This window comes from Mus musculus, chromosome 8 (assembly GCF_000001635.26).
Source record: "Mus musculus strain C57BL/6J chromosome 8, GRCm38.p6 C57BL/6J".
Classification (NCBI taxonomy): Eukaryota; Metazoa; Chordata; class Mammalia; order Rodentia; family Muridae; genus Mus; species Mus musculus.
Window position 1 is genome coordinate 46,095,604 of NC_000074.6, and position 18,263 is coordinate 46,113,866.

At 42.6% G+C, this 18,263-nt stretch overlaps 1 protein-coding gene across 4 annotated transcripts in view; it reads right to left on the minus strand.

Moving 5' to 3' along the window:
• Snx25 (sorting nexin 25) overlaps positions 1-18,263 on the minus strand; it is a 119,181-nt gene that overhangs the window by 62,343 nt on the left and 38,575 nt on the right. For 3 of the 4 annotated variants that reach the window (NM_001372343.1, NM_001372342.1, NM_207213.3), the window contains exons 4-5: positions 9,516-9,688; positions 7,912-8,098 (exon numbers count right to left, since the gene is read on the minus strand). In NM_001372343.1, the coding sequence (NP_001359272.1) occupies positions 7,912-8,098; positions 9,516-9,688 (360 nt within the window). The remainder of the gene's footprint in view (positions 1-7,911; positions 8,099-9,515; positions 9,689-18,263) is intronic. The other variant, XM_017312502.1, reaches the window with a different exon arrangement.

Genomic DNA, 18,263 nt, shown 5'->3' on the forward strand with positions numbered 1-18,263 from the left:
GCTCTGTCCAACACTTTTAATGTGAAGGCCTGTTGGATTTTATCAAACACTTTTTCAGCATCTCGTGAGATGATCATGTGGGGTTTTTTCCTCTCAATTTGTTTATGTGGTAGATTACGTTGATGGATTCTTTTGTATGCTGAACTACCCCTTCATCCCTGGAATGCAGTCTATTTATTCATGGTGGACGATGTCTTCTTGGATTCTGTTTGCAAGTATTTTATTATTTCTGCATCAATGTTCATAAAGGAAGTTGGTCTGAAATTCTTTTTTTAAGATCTGATTCTCTCTCTCAAGATATTTTTATTTATTAAGACAGTACACTGTAGCTGTCTTCAGACACACCAGAAGAGGACATTGGATCCCATTACAGATGATTGTGAGCCACCATGTGGTTGCTGGGAATTGAACTCTGGAAGAGCAGCCTCTCCAGCCCCCTGAAATTCTCTTTCTTTGATGAATCTCTGTAGTTAAGGTATCATGGTGACTGTGGCCTCATAGAATGGGTTTGGCAGTATTCCTTCTGTTTCTGTTTTGTAGAATAATTTGAGGAGTACTAGCATTTGCTCTTTTAAGGTCTGGTAGAATTCTCCACTAAAACCATCTGGCCCAGGGATATTTGGGGGGGGGGGGTGTTGGGAGACTTTTAATGACTGCTTTTATTTCCTTAGGGGTTACATGTCTATTCAGATAGTTTACCTAATTGTGATTTAGCTTTGGCAATTGGTATCTGTCTAGGAACCAAACATCTCATTTAAAATTTCCAATTTTGTAGAATACAGGCTTTTGAAGTAAGACCCAGTGATTCCTTAAATTTCCTTGGTGTCCATTGTTATGTCTCCCTTCTAATTTCTGATTTTTGTTAATTTGGGTGTGATCTTTCTGCCTTTCAGTTAGTTTCCCTAAGGCTTTGTCTATCTTGTTGCTTTTCTCAAAGAACCAGCTCTTGATTTTGCTGATTCTTTGTATTGTCCTCTTTGTTTCTAACTGATTCATTTCAGCCCCCAGTTTCATTATTTCTTACAGTCTACTCCTTCTGTGTTTGCTTTCTTTTTTCCTTTTTTAGCACCTTCAGATGTACCTTTAATTCATTAGTATGAAACTCTCCAATTTCTTTATGACAGCACTCAGTACTATGAACTTTCCTCTTAGCACTGTTTTCACGGTGTTCCATAAGTTTGGGTATGTTATACCTTCATTTTCATTGAGTCCTAGAATGTCTTTAATTTCTTTATTTCTTCACTGAACCAATGACCATTGAGTAGGGAGTGGCTCAGTGTCCATGAGTTTGCAAGCTTTCTATTGTTTCTGTTGTTGAAGTTTAGCTTTAATCCATGGTGACCTGGTAAGATATATGGGGTTATTTCAATCTTCTCATATCTGTTGAAGTTTGCATAGTGACCAGTTATGTGGCCAATTTTGGCGAAGGTTCTATGAGGTGCTGAGAAGAACATGTATTCTTTTGTGTTTGGGTGAAAGGTTTTTAGATATTTGTTAGGTCCATTTGAATCATAACCTCTGTTAGTGTTATTATGTCTCTGTTTAGTTTCTATATCAATGACCTGCCCATTGGTAAGGGTGGGGTATTGAGGTCTCCCACTATTAATGTGTGGGGTTTGATGTGTGAGTTACGCTTTAGTGATGTTTCTTTTACAAATGAGAGTGCTCTTGCATTTGGGACATAGATGCTCAGAATTGAGGTGTCCTCTTGGTGGATTTTTCCTTTCATGAGTATGAATTGTCCTTCCCTGTATTGTCTGATTACTTTTGGTTGTAAGTCCATTTTATTGGATATCATATGGCTACTCCAGCTTGTTTCTAGGTCCATTTCCTTGGAAAACCTTTTTCCAGTCCTTTATACTGAGATAATTACTATCTTTGTTGCTGAGATATGTTTTTTGTAGACAGTAGAATGATGGGTTCTGTTTATGCATGCATTCTGTTAGCCTGTGTCTTTTTAATGGGGAATTCAGTACATTGATGTTGAGAGATATTAACTACCAATCATTGTGACCTCCTTTATTTTGATGTTGGTGCTGGTTGAGTGTGCGTGTGTGCATGTGTGTGAGTGTGTGTGTGTGTGTATGAGTGTGTGTGTGTGTGTGTGTGTGTGTGTGTGTGTTTCTCTTCTGTTGATTTTAATGGTGTGAAATTATTTCTTTCTTGTTTCTTGAGTATACTTAGCCTCATTGGGTTGGTGTTTTCCTTCTGGTAGCCTCTATAGGGCTGGGGCTAACAGAAAGGTGTTGTTTGAATTTGTTTTTTTCATGGACTATCTTGGTTTCTCCATTGACGGTGATTGAAAGCTTTGCTGAGTATAGTAGTCTGGGCTGACATCTATGGTCTCTTAGGGTCTGCCCAGGCCCTTCTAGCTTTTAGAGTCACAGATGAGAAATCGGGTATAAATCTGAGAGATCTGCTTTTATATGTTACTTGGCCTTTTCCCCTTGCTGCTTTTTAAACTCTTTCTTTTTTCTGCGTATTTACTGTTTGATTATTATGTAACAGAAGAGTTGTCTTTCCTGGTGTTGTCTGTTTGGTGTTCTGTAAGCTTCCTGTACCTTTAAAGGCAGGCATCTCTATACATAAGTGACCCCAAAAATTCTACCAGAGAACTCCTACAGTTAATAATCACTTTCAGCAAAGTGGCTGGATACAAAATTAACTCAAAGAAATCAGTAGCTCTTCTCTACACAAGCAATAAATGGGCTGAGAAAGAAGTTAGGGAAACAGCACCACTCAGAATAGCCACAAATAACATAAAATACTTTGGTGTAGCTCTAACTAAGCAAGTGAAAGAACTGTGTGGCTGGAACTCAAGTCCATGAAGAAGGAAACTGAGGAAGTTATCAGATGGAAAGATCTCCCATGCTCATGAAACAGTAGGATTAATATAATGAAAATGTTCATCTTACCAAAAGCAATCTACAGATTCGGTGCAATCTCTATCAAAGTTCCAACCCAAGTCTTCATGAATCTTGAAAGAACAATTCTTTTTTTTTTTTTTTAATTAGATAGTTTCTTTATTTACATCCCAAATGTTATCCCCTTTCCTGGTTTCCCTCCTTCCTGGAAATACCCTATCACATCCTCCCTCTCCCTGCTTCTATGAGGGTGTTCCTACACCCATCAACCTACTCCAACCTCCCCGTCATTGGTTCCCCTACACTGGGGCATCTATTGAGTCTTCATAGGACCAAGGAACTCTCCTCCCATTGATGCATGGCAAGGCCATCCTCTACTACATATGCAACTGGAGCCTTTATTGATGGCTTAGTACCTAGGAGTTCTGGGGCAGTCTTCCTATGGGGTTGCAAACCCCTTCAACTCCTTCAATCCTTTCTCTAACTCCTCTATTGGGGACCCCACACTCAGTCTAATGGTTGGCTGCAAACATCCATCTCTGGACGTTTTTGTAAGGTTCCAGCAGGGCCTCTCAGGAGACAGCTATATCAGGCTCCTTTCAGTATGCACTGAAAGAACAATTCTTAACTTCATATGGAAAAAACAAAAAACGTAGCATAGACAAAACAATCCTAAAGAGTAAAAGAACTTATGGAGGTATCACCATCCCTGACCTAAAACCATACTACAGATCAATAGTAATGAAGACTACATGGTATTGGTATAGGAACAGACAGGTGGATCAATGTAATTGAATCAAAGACCCAGAAATAAACCCACATACCTACGGACACTTGACTTTTGACAAAGAAGCCAAAAGCATACAATAGAACAGGGAGAGTATCTTCAATAAATGTTGCTGGTCTACCTGGATGTCTGTATGTAGAAGAATGCAAATAGATCCATATTTATCACCTTGTACAAAACTCAAGTCCAAATGGATCAAAGACCTCAATGTAAAACCAGACACAGTCTATTAGAGGAGAAAGTAGGAAATAACATTGAACGCATTGGTACAGGAGAAAATTTCCTGAACAGAATACCAATGACTCAGACACTAAGGTCAAGAATTAATAAATGGGACCATATAAAGCTGAAAAACTTCTATAAGGTAAAGGACACTGTCAATAGGACAAAATGGCAGCCTACAAATTGGGAGAGATCTTTACTAACTCAACATATGACAGAGGGCTAATATCCAAAATTATATAAAGAACTCAACAAGCTCCAAAAAACCAAATAACCCAATCAAAAAATTGAGTACAGAGCTAAAAAGAGAATTCTCAACAGAGGAATCTCAAATTGCTAAGAACCACTTAGAGAAAAGTTCAACATCCTTAGTCATCAGGGAAATGCAAACCAAAAGACCCTGAGATTCCACCTTACACCAAAGGATGTGGAGAAAGGGGAACATTCCTCTATCATTGGTGCAACTGCACACTTGTACAACCACTCTGGAAATCAATGTGGTGGTTTCTCAGAAAATTGAAAATAGTTCTACCTGAAGATCCAGCTTTACCACTCCTGGGCATATACCAAAAACTGACCTACCATACCCAAGGATATGTGCTCCACTATGTTCATAGCAGCTTTATTCATAATAGCCAGAAACTAGAAGAAACCCAGATGTCCCTCAACTGAAGAATGGATACAGAAACTATGGTACATTTACAGGATAGAATACTATTTAGCTATTAAAATCAACAACATTATGAATTTTTCAGGCAAATGGATGGAACTAGAAAATATCATCCTGAGTTAGGTAACCCAGACCCTAAAGGACATACATGGTATGTACTCACTGATAAGTGGATATTAGTTAAAAAGTTCACAATACCCATGATATACCTCACAGACCCAAAGAAGTTAAACAAGAAGGAAGGCCCAAGTGAGGATGCTTGAATCCCACTGAGAAAGGGGAACAAAATATTCCTGGGAGACGAGAGGGTGAAGGGAATGGTAGGAGCAGGAGCAGGCATGCAAAGAGACAGGACAGAGGCCTAAGGGGCAGGAAAATGAATGGGAGTATGCAGCTGCTAGGGGCTGGGGGGGGGGGAAGAGGCGGGAAAACCTCTAGGAAGTCCCAGAGACCTAGGAGGAGGGGGGCTCTCAGGCATCAATGACAGTAACCTTAGCAGAAATATACAATAGTAGGGATATAGAACCTGAAGAGACCACCTCCAGTAGCCAGACAGGAACCCCAGTGGAGGAATGGGGAACAACCTAGAAAACTTTTGACCCAAAATTGTTCCTGTATAAAAGAAATGTAAGGACAAAGATAGAGCAGAGACTGAAAGAATGGCTGACCAGGGACCAGCCTGACTTGAGACCCATCCCATGGGCAGGCACCAATCCCTCACATTATTAATGATGCTATGTTGTGCTTGCAGACAAGAGCCTAGCATAGCAGCCCTCTGAGAGGCTCTACCCAGCAGCTGACTGAGACAGATGCAGATACATACAGCCAAATATTGGACAGAGGCTGGGGACCTCTATGGATGATTTGGGGGAAGGATTCAGGCCGTCAAGGAGATGGCAACCTCACAGGAAGACCAACAGTGTCAACTAACCCTTGGGAGCTCCCAGAGACTGAGCCACCAACCAAAGAACATACACAGGCTGGCTTGAGGCCCCCAACACATATGTAGCAGAGGGCTGCCTTGTTTGGCCTCAGTCTGAGATGATGTACCTAATCCTGCAGAGACTTGATGTACCAAGGTGGGGGGATACCAGTGGGGGGCTGCTCTCTCAGAGATAAAGGGGAGGATGGATGGGGGGAAGAACTCTGAGAGGGGGAACTGGGAAGGGGCCATCATTTGGGATGTAAATAAGTAAATAAATAAAATTTTTTTAAAAGATGATTATTTATCCCAAGTGCCACACCCACTCCAGTAGAAACTTCGTGGCAGGCCCAAAAGCTTGGATGCAGTTCTTTTTTTTTTTTAAAGATTTATTTATTTATTATATGTAAGTACACTATAGCTGTCTTCAGACACTTCAGAAGAGGGTGCCAGGTCTTGTTACGGATGGTTGTGAGCCACCATGTGGTTGCTGGGAATTGAACTCAGGACCTTCGGAAGAGCAGTCAGTGCTCTTAACCGCTGAGCCATCTCTCCAGCCCTTAGACGCAGTTCTGAGGCAAAAAGTTTCATGGAAACTTAGTCTCCTAGAGTCTTGGCATCTCGTAGCACGAATGCTGCAAATTTGTCCCTATGTCAGTCAGTGAACAGATCTGTGTGCTTTCCTTCAATACTGTTTTATTATAAGTGCCTCCAAGGAATGATCTGACATATAGTTAAGTTAGATTGGCCTCCACCAGTGTTCTAATATCCTAGGAAATCATTGAGCCAACCTTGGGTTTTAAATTTAGTAAGAATGCTATTCATTCAGACAAAATGTCTCCACTGTAGATAGTGAAAAAATCGGCGTTACAATTTACTGGAAAAGAGCTAGAAATCTCAGGGCTAGTTCTACAAAGTAAATTTAGAATAACAGCCTAGTCACTCCCATGTGCAGGAATTTACAATGGCCTAGGATGAAGGAAGGTTGTGGTCTAAGAAGGAACTAGAGTAAATACTTAAAATAACATCTGAGGCACTCACATACCCAGGAATTTACAGTGACCTAGGGAGAAGTTGGATTATACAATAGACTAGAACTGGAACTATGGCAAGGGCATAAAACCCTTGCCCCTGGCTTCTAAGAATAAACTGACCTTAGGTGTGGCTGCTTTTTATCCCAGTTGTAAACACTGCCTGGTTCCTATTGCCTTTTATGTATGCATTTCTCTGTTTCGTGTAAAGAGTCATTTTGCATCAGGTAACCTCAACGTACCTTGGATGACCTTAATGTATCATCTAACTTTCTTGGTTTGTTCTGTAATATAAGTCTGATGCTCGCTTTGAGAAATTACACTCAGATCCAACACTCTCTCTGGTATTCATGTCTGTTTGTCACCCCGAGGACTCCTTGCCTACCTGAGTACAGGAACCCTGATTCTCCCGCGGATTGAGGGACCAACTGAGTCCAGTTCATGGCACCAGAGACTAAGATTAACCAGGACATAGTTGGTAATTCATGTCTCTTAGGTGGTACGTTATGCAGACCAGATTACGCAACACAGATATCTCAATGTTAATGCTTGTTCAAAGGAAAGCTGCATATCTAACATCTCTGAATAGTTCTAAGGTCCAATTTTTGGTCAATATTTTACTTTTTATTAATAAAATCATTTTTTAATAAAATAAAAATTGCCCCACCAAGATTTCCTTTCCTTCCCATTACCATTTGGAAACGTTAAAACAAAAAAGATGCAGGGAAATGAGCCCAGAACTAGATGTTCCCAAATAATCACAGTACACATGCATATGCTGAGAGGACACCAATCAACACTCCCTAAACACCTCTGCCCGGGATGGTTCCAAATGTGGCTTCTCAAAATCATTGGTGAGGAAGTGAGGAAGCCCTTTTCCCACTCTAGCCTCTTTCATTTTCTAAGACAACTGAAAATCAGCACAGTGTTCACAGCTATTTAAAACAAAGAAAGAGAGAAAGGAAGAAAGGAAGAAAGGGAGGGAGGGAGGGAGGGAGGGAGGGAGGGAGGGAGGGAGGGAGGGAGGGAGGGAAGGAAAAACACTCTCCTTCAAACGCTTTCCTGTGGCAGGCATTTGAGCAGCTATGCAGATCCTTCTAATAGCTGAAGAGCTTTCAAGCTATTATTATCTAATTCTTAGGAAAACTAATGCTTTTTTAAAAAATAATTCTAATTCCACTATTAAGGAGAAGCTGGACAAATGTAGTTGTCACTAAATGAGAAAATTTATGAACTGCCTTCATTTCCATTTCCACTCTCACTAACTCCCAATCTCCAACGCCCCCCACCTCTCTCTCTCTCTCTCTCTCACACACACACACACACACACACACACACTCTCGCATGGCCTAGCCAGGCAGCGGATGACAGCTGGCGTCTTCCCTGTGTTGCAGTTCCAGGCGCAGGTGCAGTACCTGAGCTGCTTCAGGAAGTCCACATCAGAGTTGCTGTTGATGAGCTTGATAAAGTCCTCGTAGGAAGGCGCGTACGTGTAGGCTCGCTTGTGATGCTCACTCATCTGCTCTCTGTACTCCAACTGCCTGAGCAGCATTTGGTTAATGTAGTCAGGGTTACTCAGCAATTCCACTACTGGCTTCAAGACTGCAGGAAAGAAAGGAGAATGCCACTGAAAAATAAACTCCTAAGAGAGAGATTCCATATCACACAAGTGAAAGTGTATGTGGGAACATTGTCCGTGAGCCAAATGGGGACTTGTCGTCAGTGAGTATTTCACAGCATGTGTGTACACATGCATGCACACACAGAGCTGCTTATTTCTCAGGGTAAGTCAGTGTAGGCACAGTCAGTGCTCATTTGAATACACAAGTGAAAAGAATACTGGAGGGAAGCTTTCTGGAACTCATACTGACGAGGGAACACTCTGGTTTTTCCTCACTTTTTTGTAAGGTCCATTATGTTTTGACCAGCATAGTCTACAAAAAGATGAATGTCGACGTTCACTCAACTGTTCAAAGCAGGCATTGGGGAGGAAGCTGTTTAAGTCAGAAACACCATGGCAAGCCCAGCCTCCTAAATTTACAGTGCCCCTTGGTTAGTAAACAGCTGACGAGCACAAACACAGGAATCATCATCATCATTATTAGTATTATAATATATAATATTATTATCTGAAGAGATGTTTAGCCACTATACTTCTCTTATTTAAGATTCTCAGATAGAGACGTTTGTCTTAAGTCACTTTTCTTCCACATCTGCATCCACACCACTCCCCTTAGAGTGAACAGATGTGTGCATGTGGAGGCCAGAGGCCAACATCCAGGGTTCTCTATCACCCTTTGCCCAGATACTTTTTGGAGACAGGAACCTGTCTCTCCCTGAACCTGGAGATCTATTTTGGCTAGGCTGGCTGGCCAGCAAGCCCCAGGATAAGCTGTCCTTGTTCCCCAGCACTGGGGTTAAAGTGTACTGACACACACCTGGCTTTGACAACCTTCAGTACACATTCTTGTACAAATGTCTTATCACAGCCATCTCCCTGCCACTCTTCCATTTTTTTTATTCTCATTAAGTATTTACCTGTACAGAGAACTTTTAAATGTTTCTTATTATGCTATAGCATAGTATTTATTGTTTATTAAAAGTTCACAAAGCAGCATTACCAATGAAACTTAAAGAAAAAAATATAAGTAAGCACTGATAGTTTCTGTACATATGAATGGGTGTTCTTTCCTTAATGTACTTCTACTGCATAGATAACTCAAGTTATCTATTCCAAGTGAATATGTCCATACATGCATGAAGAGTGGCTTTTTCCTATGTCAAAATTAATAGCATTAGCAATATAGACATGAACTTTTAAATTCAGTTACAAACTTTTCAAACCATGTATGGCCAAAGCCTTTATGTGATAATAAAATGTAAAATGTCTAAAATCCCTTACAACCCACATGATCTGCAATATACAGGATCTGCACAAATGTTATATGAAATATAATCACAGGATACAGCACATTTGTTTAAACACTCATCACATTAATTATTAATTTTATAAGTCTACCTTTTGTCGTAAGAATTTCTGCGAGCATTGTACGTAAGCTGAGAGACTGGATATCCTTAGAAGGGAGAAGGCATAACACCAGAACCTGAGAACATGTTTGAAGGAATCTTACTTCATCATGTGAATCCTTCAAGCATGCATGCAACACAAAAGGCCTTGGCTGTTCTTCATGTCTGAAAGAATAGAAAGACAGGACATCAAGTGGAGGAATGGGGTTGCCATTCCACAGTCAAAAACTCTGTCCCAAAATTGTTCCTGTCTAAAAGAACTGAAGGGACAAAAATGGAGAAGAGCCTGAAGGAAAGGAGGCCCAGTGACAGACCCAAATTGGGATCCATCTCAAGGGGAGACCCCAAGGCCTGACACTATTACTGATGCTATGGTATGCTTATAAACAGGAGCCTAGCATGACTGCCCTCTGAGAGGCCCAACAAGCAGCTGAGAGAGTCAGATGCAGATATTTACACCCAACCAATGGACAGAAGCCAGTGACCCTGTGGTTGAATTAGGGAAAAGCTGGAAGAAGCTGAAGAGGAGGGCGACCCTATAGGAAGACCAGCAGTCTCAACTAACCTAGACCCTCAAGATTGCTCTAACACTGAGCCACCAACCAGACGGCATACACCATCTGATATGAGGCCCCCAACACATATACAGCAGAGGACTGCCAGGTCTGGGTTCAATGAGAGAAGATGCTCCTAGCTCTGGAGAGACTGGAGACCCCAGGGAGTGGGGAGGTGTGGTGGGGTGGGGATGGGGTGGGGTGGGGACATCCTCTTGGAGACAGGGGTGGGGGTATGAGATGAGGAACAGAGGGTGGACTGAGATGGGGATAAAGACTGAACTGTAAAAAAAAATTAAAGAATTAAAATAAGAATAGATAGGTAGCTAGGTTACTAGAGATACATACATACATACATACATACATACATACATGGATGGATGGATGGATGGATGGATGGATGGAAAGAAATGTTCAGAAACAATTCAATTATATATCACTAGGTAAAAAGTATTCTAAATAAGCAACACATTGATTTAAATAACTGTTGCCTCCTCAGAAGTTCCAATAACCAATACTTTTCTTACACATGGATTGATCTGGGGAGCCTGTGCTGGAGTGAATGTGAATGTATGATGTCGTCCGTCGTTAGTTTTTTTAAACATGGTACAGTTAGAGTCCCCCAGGAAGAGGGTAGCCAAGTGAGGTTTGCCTCTATCAGACTGGCCTGTGGCCATGTTTTTAGGAGCATTTCCTTCCTTCCCTTTTTCTTTCTTCCTTCCTTCCTTCCTTCCTTCCTTCCTTCCTTCCTCCCTCCCTCCCTCCCTCTCCCCTTCCTTCCTTCCTTTTCTATTTTAAAGTTACTTTTGTTTTACGATTATGGATATTTTGTTTGATATATGTCTGTGTACCACATGCATGCCTGGTACTCTAGAAGGCAAGAAGACGGTGTTAGATATCCTGGAACTGAAGTTATAGAGGGTTGTGAGTCTCCATGAGCTGGGAATCAAACCTGGGTCCTCTGAAAGAGCAACAAGGGTTCTTAACTGCTAATCCATATCTCGTCAATGAGAGCAATTTCTTAATTAATAATTGATGAGGGAAGGTCCAGCTCACTGTGTGCAGTGCCTCTGCTGATCAGGTGGTTCTGGGGTGTATAAGACAGCAAGTTGAGCAAGCCTTGGAGAGCCATCCAGTTAAAATGTGTTCCTCCATGGTCTCTGCTTCAGTTCCTGCTTGGAGGTCTTTCTTGAGCTCTTGGTCTGACTTCCCTCAATAATGAACTGTGTTCAGAAAGTGTAAACCAAATAAACCCACTCCTCCAAGTTTCTTTTGGTCAGTGTTTGTCACAACAACAGAAAGCAAAGAAGGATATGTGGTCACGTTATATTTTCAAAGGCAACCATGATAACTACCTTAAGTAGTCATAAGAACTTGCAAATACTAGCAACAATTCAAAATGGTATGAGAATTTCTTTAATTACACAACCTTCAAGTTTCCAGATGAATCTTATTTATTGTTTGTTTGATTGTGTTTGCTAATTTATTTGCCAGCCTGGAACTCATTATGTAGACCAGGCTGGACTCAAACTCAGAGACCCATCTGCCTCTTCCTCTTGACTGCTGAGATTAAAGACTGGATGTGAAAGTAAATAGGCTTTGACATCTGTCACCCACTGATCAGTGGGACTAATTCAGGTGATGTGGCTGGCTAGGCAGATGTCCCTTTTGCCCTTCCCACTCCATGTACATCCTGCATGAAGCTGTGCACTTGACTGAAGAGAATGGTGGCCTTCCCCAAAGAGAGGAGAAACAGTTTGTCTTAAATGATTCATAGCATCTGTCTTTAAAACTAATAAAGCATAAACCAGTATCATGAGCTACTTTTTGATGAAGAAATTGTAGGATAGTAAGTCTGGATTATGTCTATGGGTAATTCTATGGGATACTGTTTAATGCTCCCAAAGGCAATGGCAAATTGCATCTGTGAGGGTCCCAGGTTTTTTCCAGCTGTGGCCATAGATTCCTATCAGCAGTAAGTGCACCCCAGAACCACTATTTTGGAGTATCTGAGTAGTAGAAAGAGCAGTTTAAATGTTTCTATTCCATAGCATTGTAGAATGGTAATTTTCTGCTATCTATTAGTGGAGATAAGTGGCAAAGATTCCATAGTAACAGGAGGCCAATACTGAGCAAATTCTCAAGAGTACAGAAAACACATTAAGGACTACACAGGAAATGAAACATGAAATGTATATTGGTATCTTTATGATTAATGCCTCTCAAGGGTACACTGTGACTTCTTACACTAGAGACTGGACTAACTGAATGTGTACACCAAAAAAAAAAAAAAAAGAACAATTGCATTCTTTGCCTGCTGTAATGGCCTAGAAGAATCTTATCTGAATGTACAAAGCCAATGACATGAAGACATTTTATGAGTAAGGCTTTATATATGCACACCTCTGCTGGTGTTTACTTTTACTGATTTATTTTTGACAGGGTCTCTTGTAGCCCAGGCTAGCCTTGAATTTGTTATGCAGCATTAGGATAACACTCAAGTCCTGATCCTCCTGCCTTCGTCTCCCAGTTCTGGGATTAAGGATATGCACCAGTGTGCCCCCATTTATAGGCTACTTTTGAATCAAATACAGGCTTCATGCATCCTGGATTAATAATTTACATTCTGGTCTCCATGTTGGCTTTTTAAAAGGTTCCTGGAGGGAAGCATGATGGTGCACTACATAAAAGCAGTACTTACAGGGAGAGGCAACGGGGTCAGGAGTTCTGATCCAGTTTAGGCTGTAAGATCCTGTCTTTAAATAAAACACAAACAGCCAACCAACAAAAAGATGATGCCAGATCATGAGCTCAAGGTCTGCAAGGGCCACAGAATGAAGTCAACGCCAGCCTTCATAACTTATTAAAGGGAGTGGCCTGGGGCTGCAGCTCAATAGGAAAGCACTAACTGCTCGAGAGCCTGGGTGTGCTGTGACCCTGGGAGTCTCGCCTTCCTATCTTCATTTTCAACTATAGCTGGAGCTGCTCTTTCCATACAGTACACACTGCGATGCTAGTCCTTGATCATCTCAAGCCCTGGCATATGTAACTTAACACCTTAAAACACACGCGTGGTTAGTACTCACTGGGGGAGGATAGCCAGAAGAAAACCTGCTTTTATAAGAGAAGCTTCTTTGCATAATACTGAGCCTATACATCAGCTGGGACCTGCATGGCCATAAAAGTGTCACAAATTCCCCTTCTTCCTAACAGCTGAGTCACTGGAAAACTAAGAAAGCCAAATGCCAGAGCGGGCTGGCCCAATACGCTCACTGTACAGAAAAACCTCCCACCTGACTCCTCTAGACTCCCCTGCAAACTCTGAGCAGGACACTTGAGTGACACCCTTCAGTAGGTGGGCATCAGTACTGCTTGTGAGCAGAGAGGGCTCCCAACATGGCCACTATAGATGAGCAAGTCCACCCAGCTTCTGGTGAGCTGTAATGGGCTTGCTGCATGCTGCCTTTGGTGGTGTTGATCAGCCACTGCAGTTCCTACTAATCACCTCTAGTTCTCACTGCTTGAACAGGGAGGAAGTCAGCAACTTTGATACATTTCACAGGTACGGTATGATCCGACCCTTCCACCTATACCAAGAAGTAGGTATCGCCACTACCATCATACAGATGAGAAAATGAAGGTGTGTATAGGTGCAGATAAACAAAGGCATGAAAGTGATAAATGGGGGAAGCGGTTCTCTCTCTCTGTCACCCTCTCGAGTCTGTGCTATGCTACACTATAGTCAGAGGTTGAAAAGGGCAAGGGAAACACATCAAAAGTAAAGAAAGAAAATCTGTGAATAAAGACAGTCCCTCAGATAAGAAGCCTGTGTTTCACAGGCACACAAAACACAGATTGCAAGGAGATTTTAAAATGTTTAAAATGTGATTGAATTGAAAGTATAAAAGCAATCGATTTTTTTAGACTTTTTTTTTAGACTTTCTGAACCATGCTGACACAAGACCGACGGGAAAAGGAAGTGGAAGCCGAGCGGGCTTTAAGTGTGATCTAGACTGGCTTATAGCAGCAGCAGACTGACAGGCTGACCGGAAACCTGCCTCCAACAACCGCTCAGCATCAGGCGAAGGATGCGATGCTCTTATTACTGCAATTCATTATTCTGACAGTCACCAACTCAAAGGTGTGCTTCCCAGGCCACCCACTTCATTTTGCAGCCTGTAGAGATCTGTCTACCAGCTAGATTTACAGGACAAGAATGGTGTTACCCAGAGCTGTCCAACAGGCATGACACTACAGTGAGTGTCAAACCTACACTCACTGCAGGCAGGCCTGACTGTGTGCTTTTTATAATGCTACATCAATAACAGTTGTTCTCAGACCAAACCACCCAAATGAACAGTTCTAGTAAGTAACTGGCATTCTTTCAAGTATATGTAACTATAGAGATTACTGGTAAAGATTTTTCTTCATTTTTTTTCTCTATATTTTTATCATCAACTAATGTAACAAGAAATCAAAAACTAGGGGCTTGGCGCCGCTGGTTCAGTGGTTGCCTGGGGTGCACAAGGCCATGGGGTCACTACTCAACACAACTAAACCGAGCTGATGGCACACACCTGTAACTCAGGAGGTGGACGCAGGAGATCACAAGTTCTGCTACACAGTGAATTGGAGGCCACTCTGGGATACAGGAAAAGATAAACAATGAAATCAACTGAAAAACCCTCCAAGCCTGAAAAGTAAGTGCTTCTAACAGGGACTCTGTCTGTCCTCTCTGTCATCCTCATGTTTTACGGTGCTGACACCATCTTCTAAAGCAGCTCTGAGAATGCTGGCAAACGCCTCAGTGGAAACCATACTCTTATGTTGAAATTAGATATTCATAAAAACAGTAGGTTCCTCTGCCATGTGCCCTTTTCTCCTAAATCTTGAGCACTGTGAAACAAGCCTCCCTGAATGCCAATGAGTCTTTGATGACTATGAGCCGGGCAGAACCATCGGATACTTTCACTGGTGGGCACCACAGCAAACGACATAATAATAAACAACAGTGCCAAGGCCTAAAGGAGGGCGTAAGCTACCGAGCCCACAGGGAGGCCTAAGGATCCTGTTCACTTTCTAACCACACACACTGTCTGCCAGAAGGTAGTTTCACAGCACACAGCAGGGTGCTATGAGAAACTCCCACTTGTTCCAAACACCATTTAGGGGATCTATAAGGCCAACGCCATATTCATTATTATTTTACTACCACAAAATGACAAAATGTCATTTTTCTCTTTCACTCACGAGTCATTTTCCAAAATCACTAGCGGGATTTTCTAAAGAGAACACAATGTGAACTTGTACTTGAAAAGCTTTTTGGCTTAAATATCTGATGTTGTAAATATTGATGAATATAATGGATTCAATAAGTGAGGCTGGCAAATATTTTACAATTAGTTCTCCACAGGACAAAATTCTAAGCTGAAGTATTTTCCCGTTCCATAGTGTAAATGGCCAATTTCAAGGCAGCAGCATGATTTCTCTGAGCTCAGTTGGCGCTGGGAGGGGCTATGCAAGCAGCTGTCACCTGCCAGTGCAGGGTGGCTATGGCACATCACTACACGTAAGCCACACGAACAACAGCGGTTTGATGTTTGGTAGCTTTTAAGATTATAGGGCTATCTAAAGATAAAGAATTCCGAGACGCATGGTCCAATGGTAATGTTTTTCAGACAGGCTGTGCCTAAGTAATAAGATGATAAAATTGAGTTAGTCTCAAATGACATTCAAATAAAAGTGTTACAGGAAAAAAAAAAACCATCAGTTATCACAGCTAAGAAGAGTACCATTTTATGAAAGTGAGGCACATCAGAAATGGACTCCTCACTATGCTTTACAGTTGTGACAGCTTGCGAAACGATGGAGCAGTCAGCAGGAAACAGTGGGAAGGCAGTGGGGGTAAAGTAACGGCTCTGGATTTGGCCTTATCAGCAGACCTGGGGAGAGAAGACAGCTTTGTGCGAGTTCGAATGCATAGCTGCCACTCTTAGCAGCCAGTCTACTGCCAGGGCAGCGTCACCAGCCAGGGCAGGGGCCATCATGGATAAACTCAGCGCAGAGCTACTCACTGCTAGTGAGGAAGGCTGACAGCCCTGAAACTGAGCATACGTAATCTTAACTCCACGTCATGCCAGTGCCACTCCAAACAACTGCACGACCCAAAGGCAGCGCTACTCATTTCTTTAGGACCACACTCTCTGTGTAAGTCACACGGGCCGTAAATCATCATCCTTGCACTCACTGGAGAGCCTAGTACAAACTACTAGCAAGCCTTGGAAAATGATTTGTTCTTAGCATAGAAATAGCCTTGCTGACATCCTCCAAAGCCAGGTTCGCACCAGATGAGCACACACATATCTTTCTCAAAATGAAACCAATTCTCTAAGAGCCCACACGTGCTAACATTACGTTCCTCTAACAGTTTTCAGAACATCAGTAGGTATCAGAGAGATACAAATTAAAGCTACACTGAGATCCCATCCCGACCCAGTCAGAACGGCAATCACTAGAGAAACAGGTAACAAGAAATGCGAGCAGCAAGAGCAGACACTGAAGGGAACACTGATGTAGTGCTGATGAGAATACCAACTCATTCAGTCGTTAACAAGTCAGGATGGGAGGCTCAGAAAACAAACATCAGAGTCCAGGACATGGCTCAGCAAGGAAAAGTGCTTGCCATACAAGCCGGAAGACCTAAGTGTGCATGCACACACACACAGATACACACACACACACACACACACACACACACACACAACTAATTAATTAATTAATTAATTAAATCTTTAAAAAAAAAAAAAAACAAAAATTAGGTCCACCATAGGACCCAGCTATTTGCCACTCTTAGCTGTACCCAAATGGCCACGGGCCAACATGTAACACCAGATACTTGTACACCACTGCTCTCTGCAGCACTCCTAAGTTGCACTGCAGCTCAATTCACAACATCTGAGAAACGGAATCAACCACCTTGTCCATCAGCTAAGGAATGAATGGATAAGGACACTGTGGTATATAACCCAACTGAATAGTACTCAGCTGTAACAATAAATGTGAAGGTAAATGGATAGAATGGGAAAGCACTATATTGAGTGAGGTCACTCTGCCCCAGAAAGGTAATGTCATATGTCCCCTCTCATATGTGGGTCATTCTTTGAATTGTTTGTTTTATTATATTTAATCTGGAGCTTGTGTGGAAACCAGGAAGAGTAGATGTAGGCTACTGAAGGTGGGCATCTTAAGGGGAGGGGGATGGTAAAATACAGGTACAATGAGAGTAGAGAAGGGAATACTGTGGGCAGAAGGATTCAAACATGGAAGCAGATGGGAAATGGGGAAATGGGGTATTGGCAGGTGGAGTAACAAACATGAAAGGTATGTTAAAAAGCTCCATAGAAACCTAACCTATGATTTGCCAACACAAGGAAAAAGTAACTAGAGGGAATGCTAGAGCACTGGCGATATGAAAAGCATGGAGGCTATCCTCAGAGTTAAAGAGCTAGAGATGAGAGAGGCAAACTGGGAGAGGGGAGGATGGGGGGAGACTACACTTAGGCTACATGAAGAAGCCTTAGAGAAATCCACGGGTTTCCAAGAGTATTGAACACATTCTTTTTAAAGGGGAGCATGAATAGAAATACCCTGCACAAGTAGACAGTGCTGCTCCCAGAAGGTATAGGTCATCAAATGAAATCTCAATGCCAGTCTCTGGGTCCCTCCCCTTGAGCTACTCTCAGGGCTTCAGAGGCACTCAGAACAAGGTGGGCTACTGCCACTGCTCTCTGCTGCCCACCACATGCAGATGATAGGACACTCCCACTGAAGCCCCCATCCACTCTGGAAGCAGGACACCTGAGAGATGAAGCTCTCCCTGCTGAGGAAGCTCCCCCTGCTGAGGAAGCTCCCCATGCTGAGGAAGCTCCCCTTGCTGAGGAAGCTCCCCCTGCTGAGGAAGCTCTCCCTGCTGAGGAAGCTCCCCCTTGCTGAGGAAGCTCCCCCTGCTGAGGAAGCTCCCCCTTGCTGAGGAAGCTCCCCCTGCTGAGGAAGCTCCCCCTGCTGAGGAAGCTCCCCTTGCAGAGGAAGCTCCCCCTGCTGAGGAAGCTCCCCCTTGCTGAGGAAGCTCCCCCTGCTGAGGAAGCTCCCCCTTGCTGAGGAAGCTCCCCTTGCTGAGGAAGCTCCCC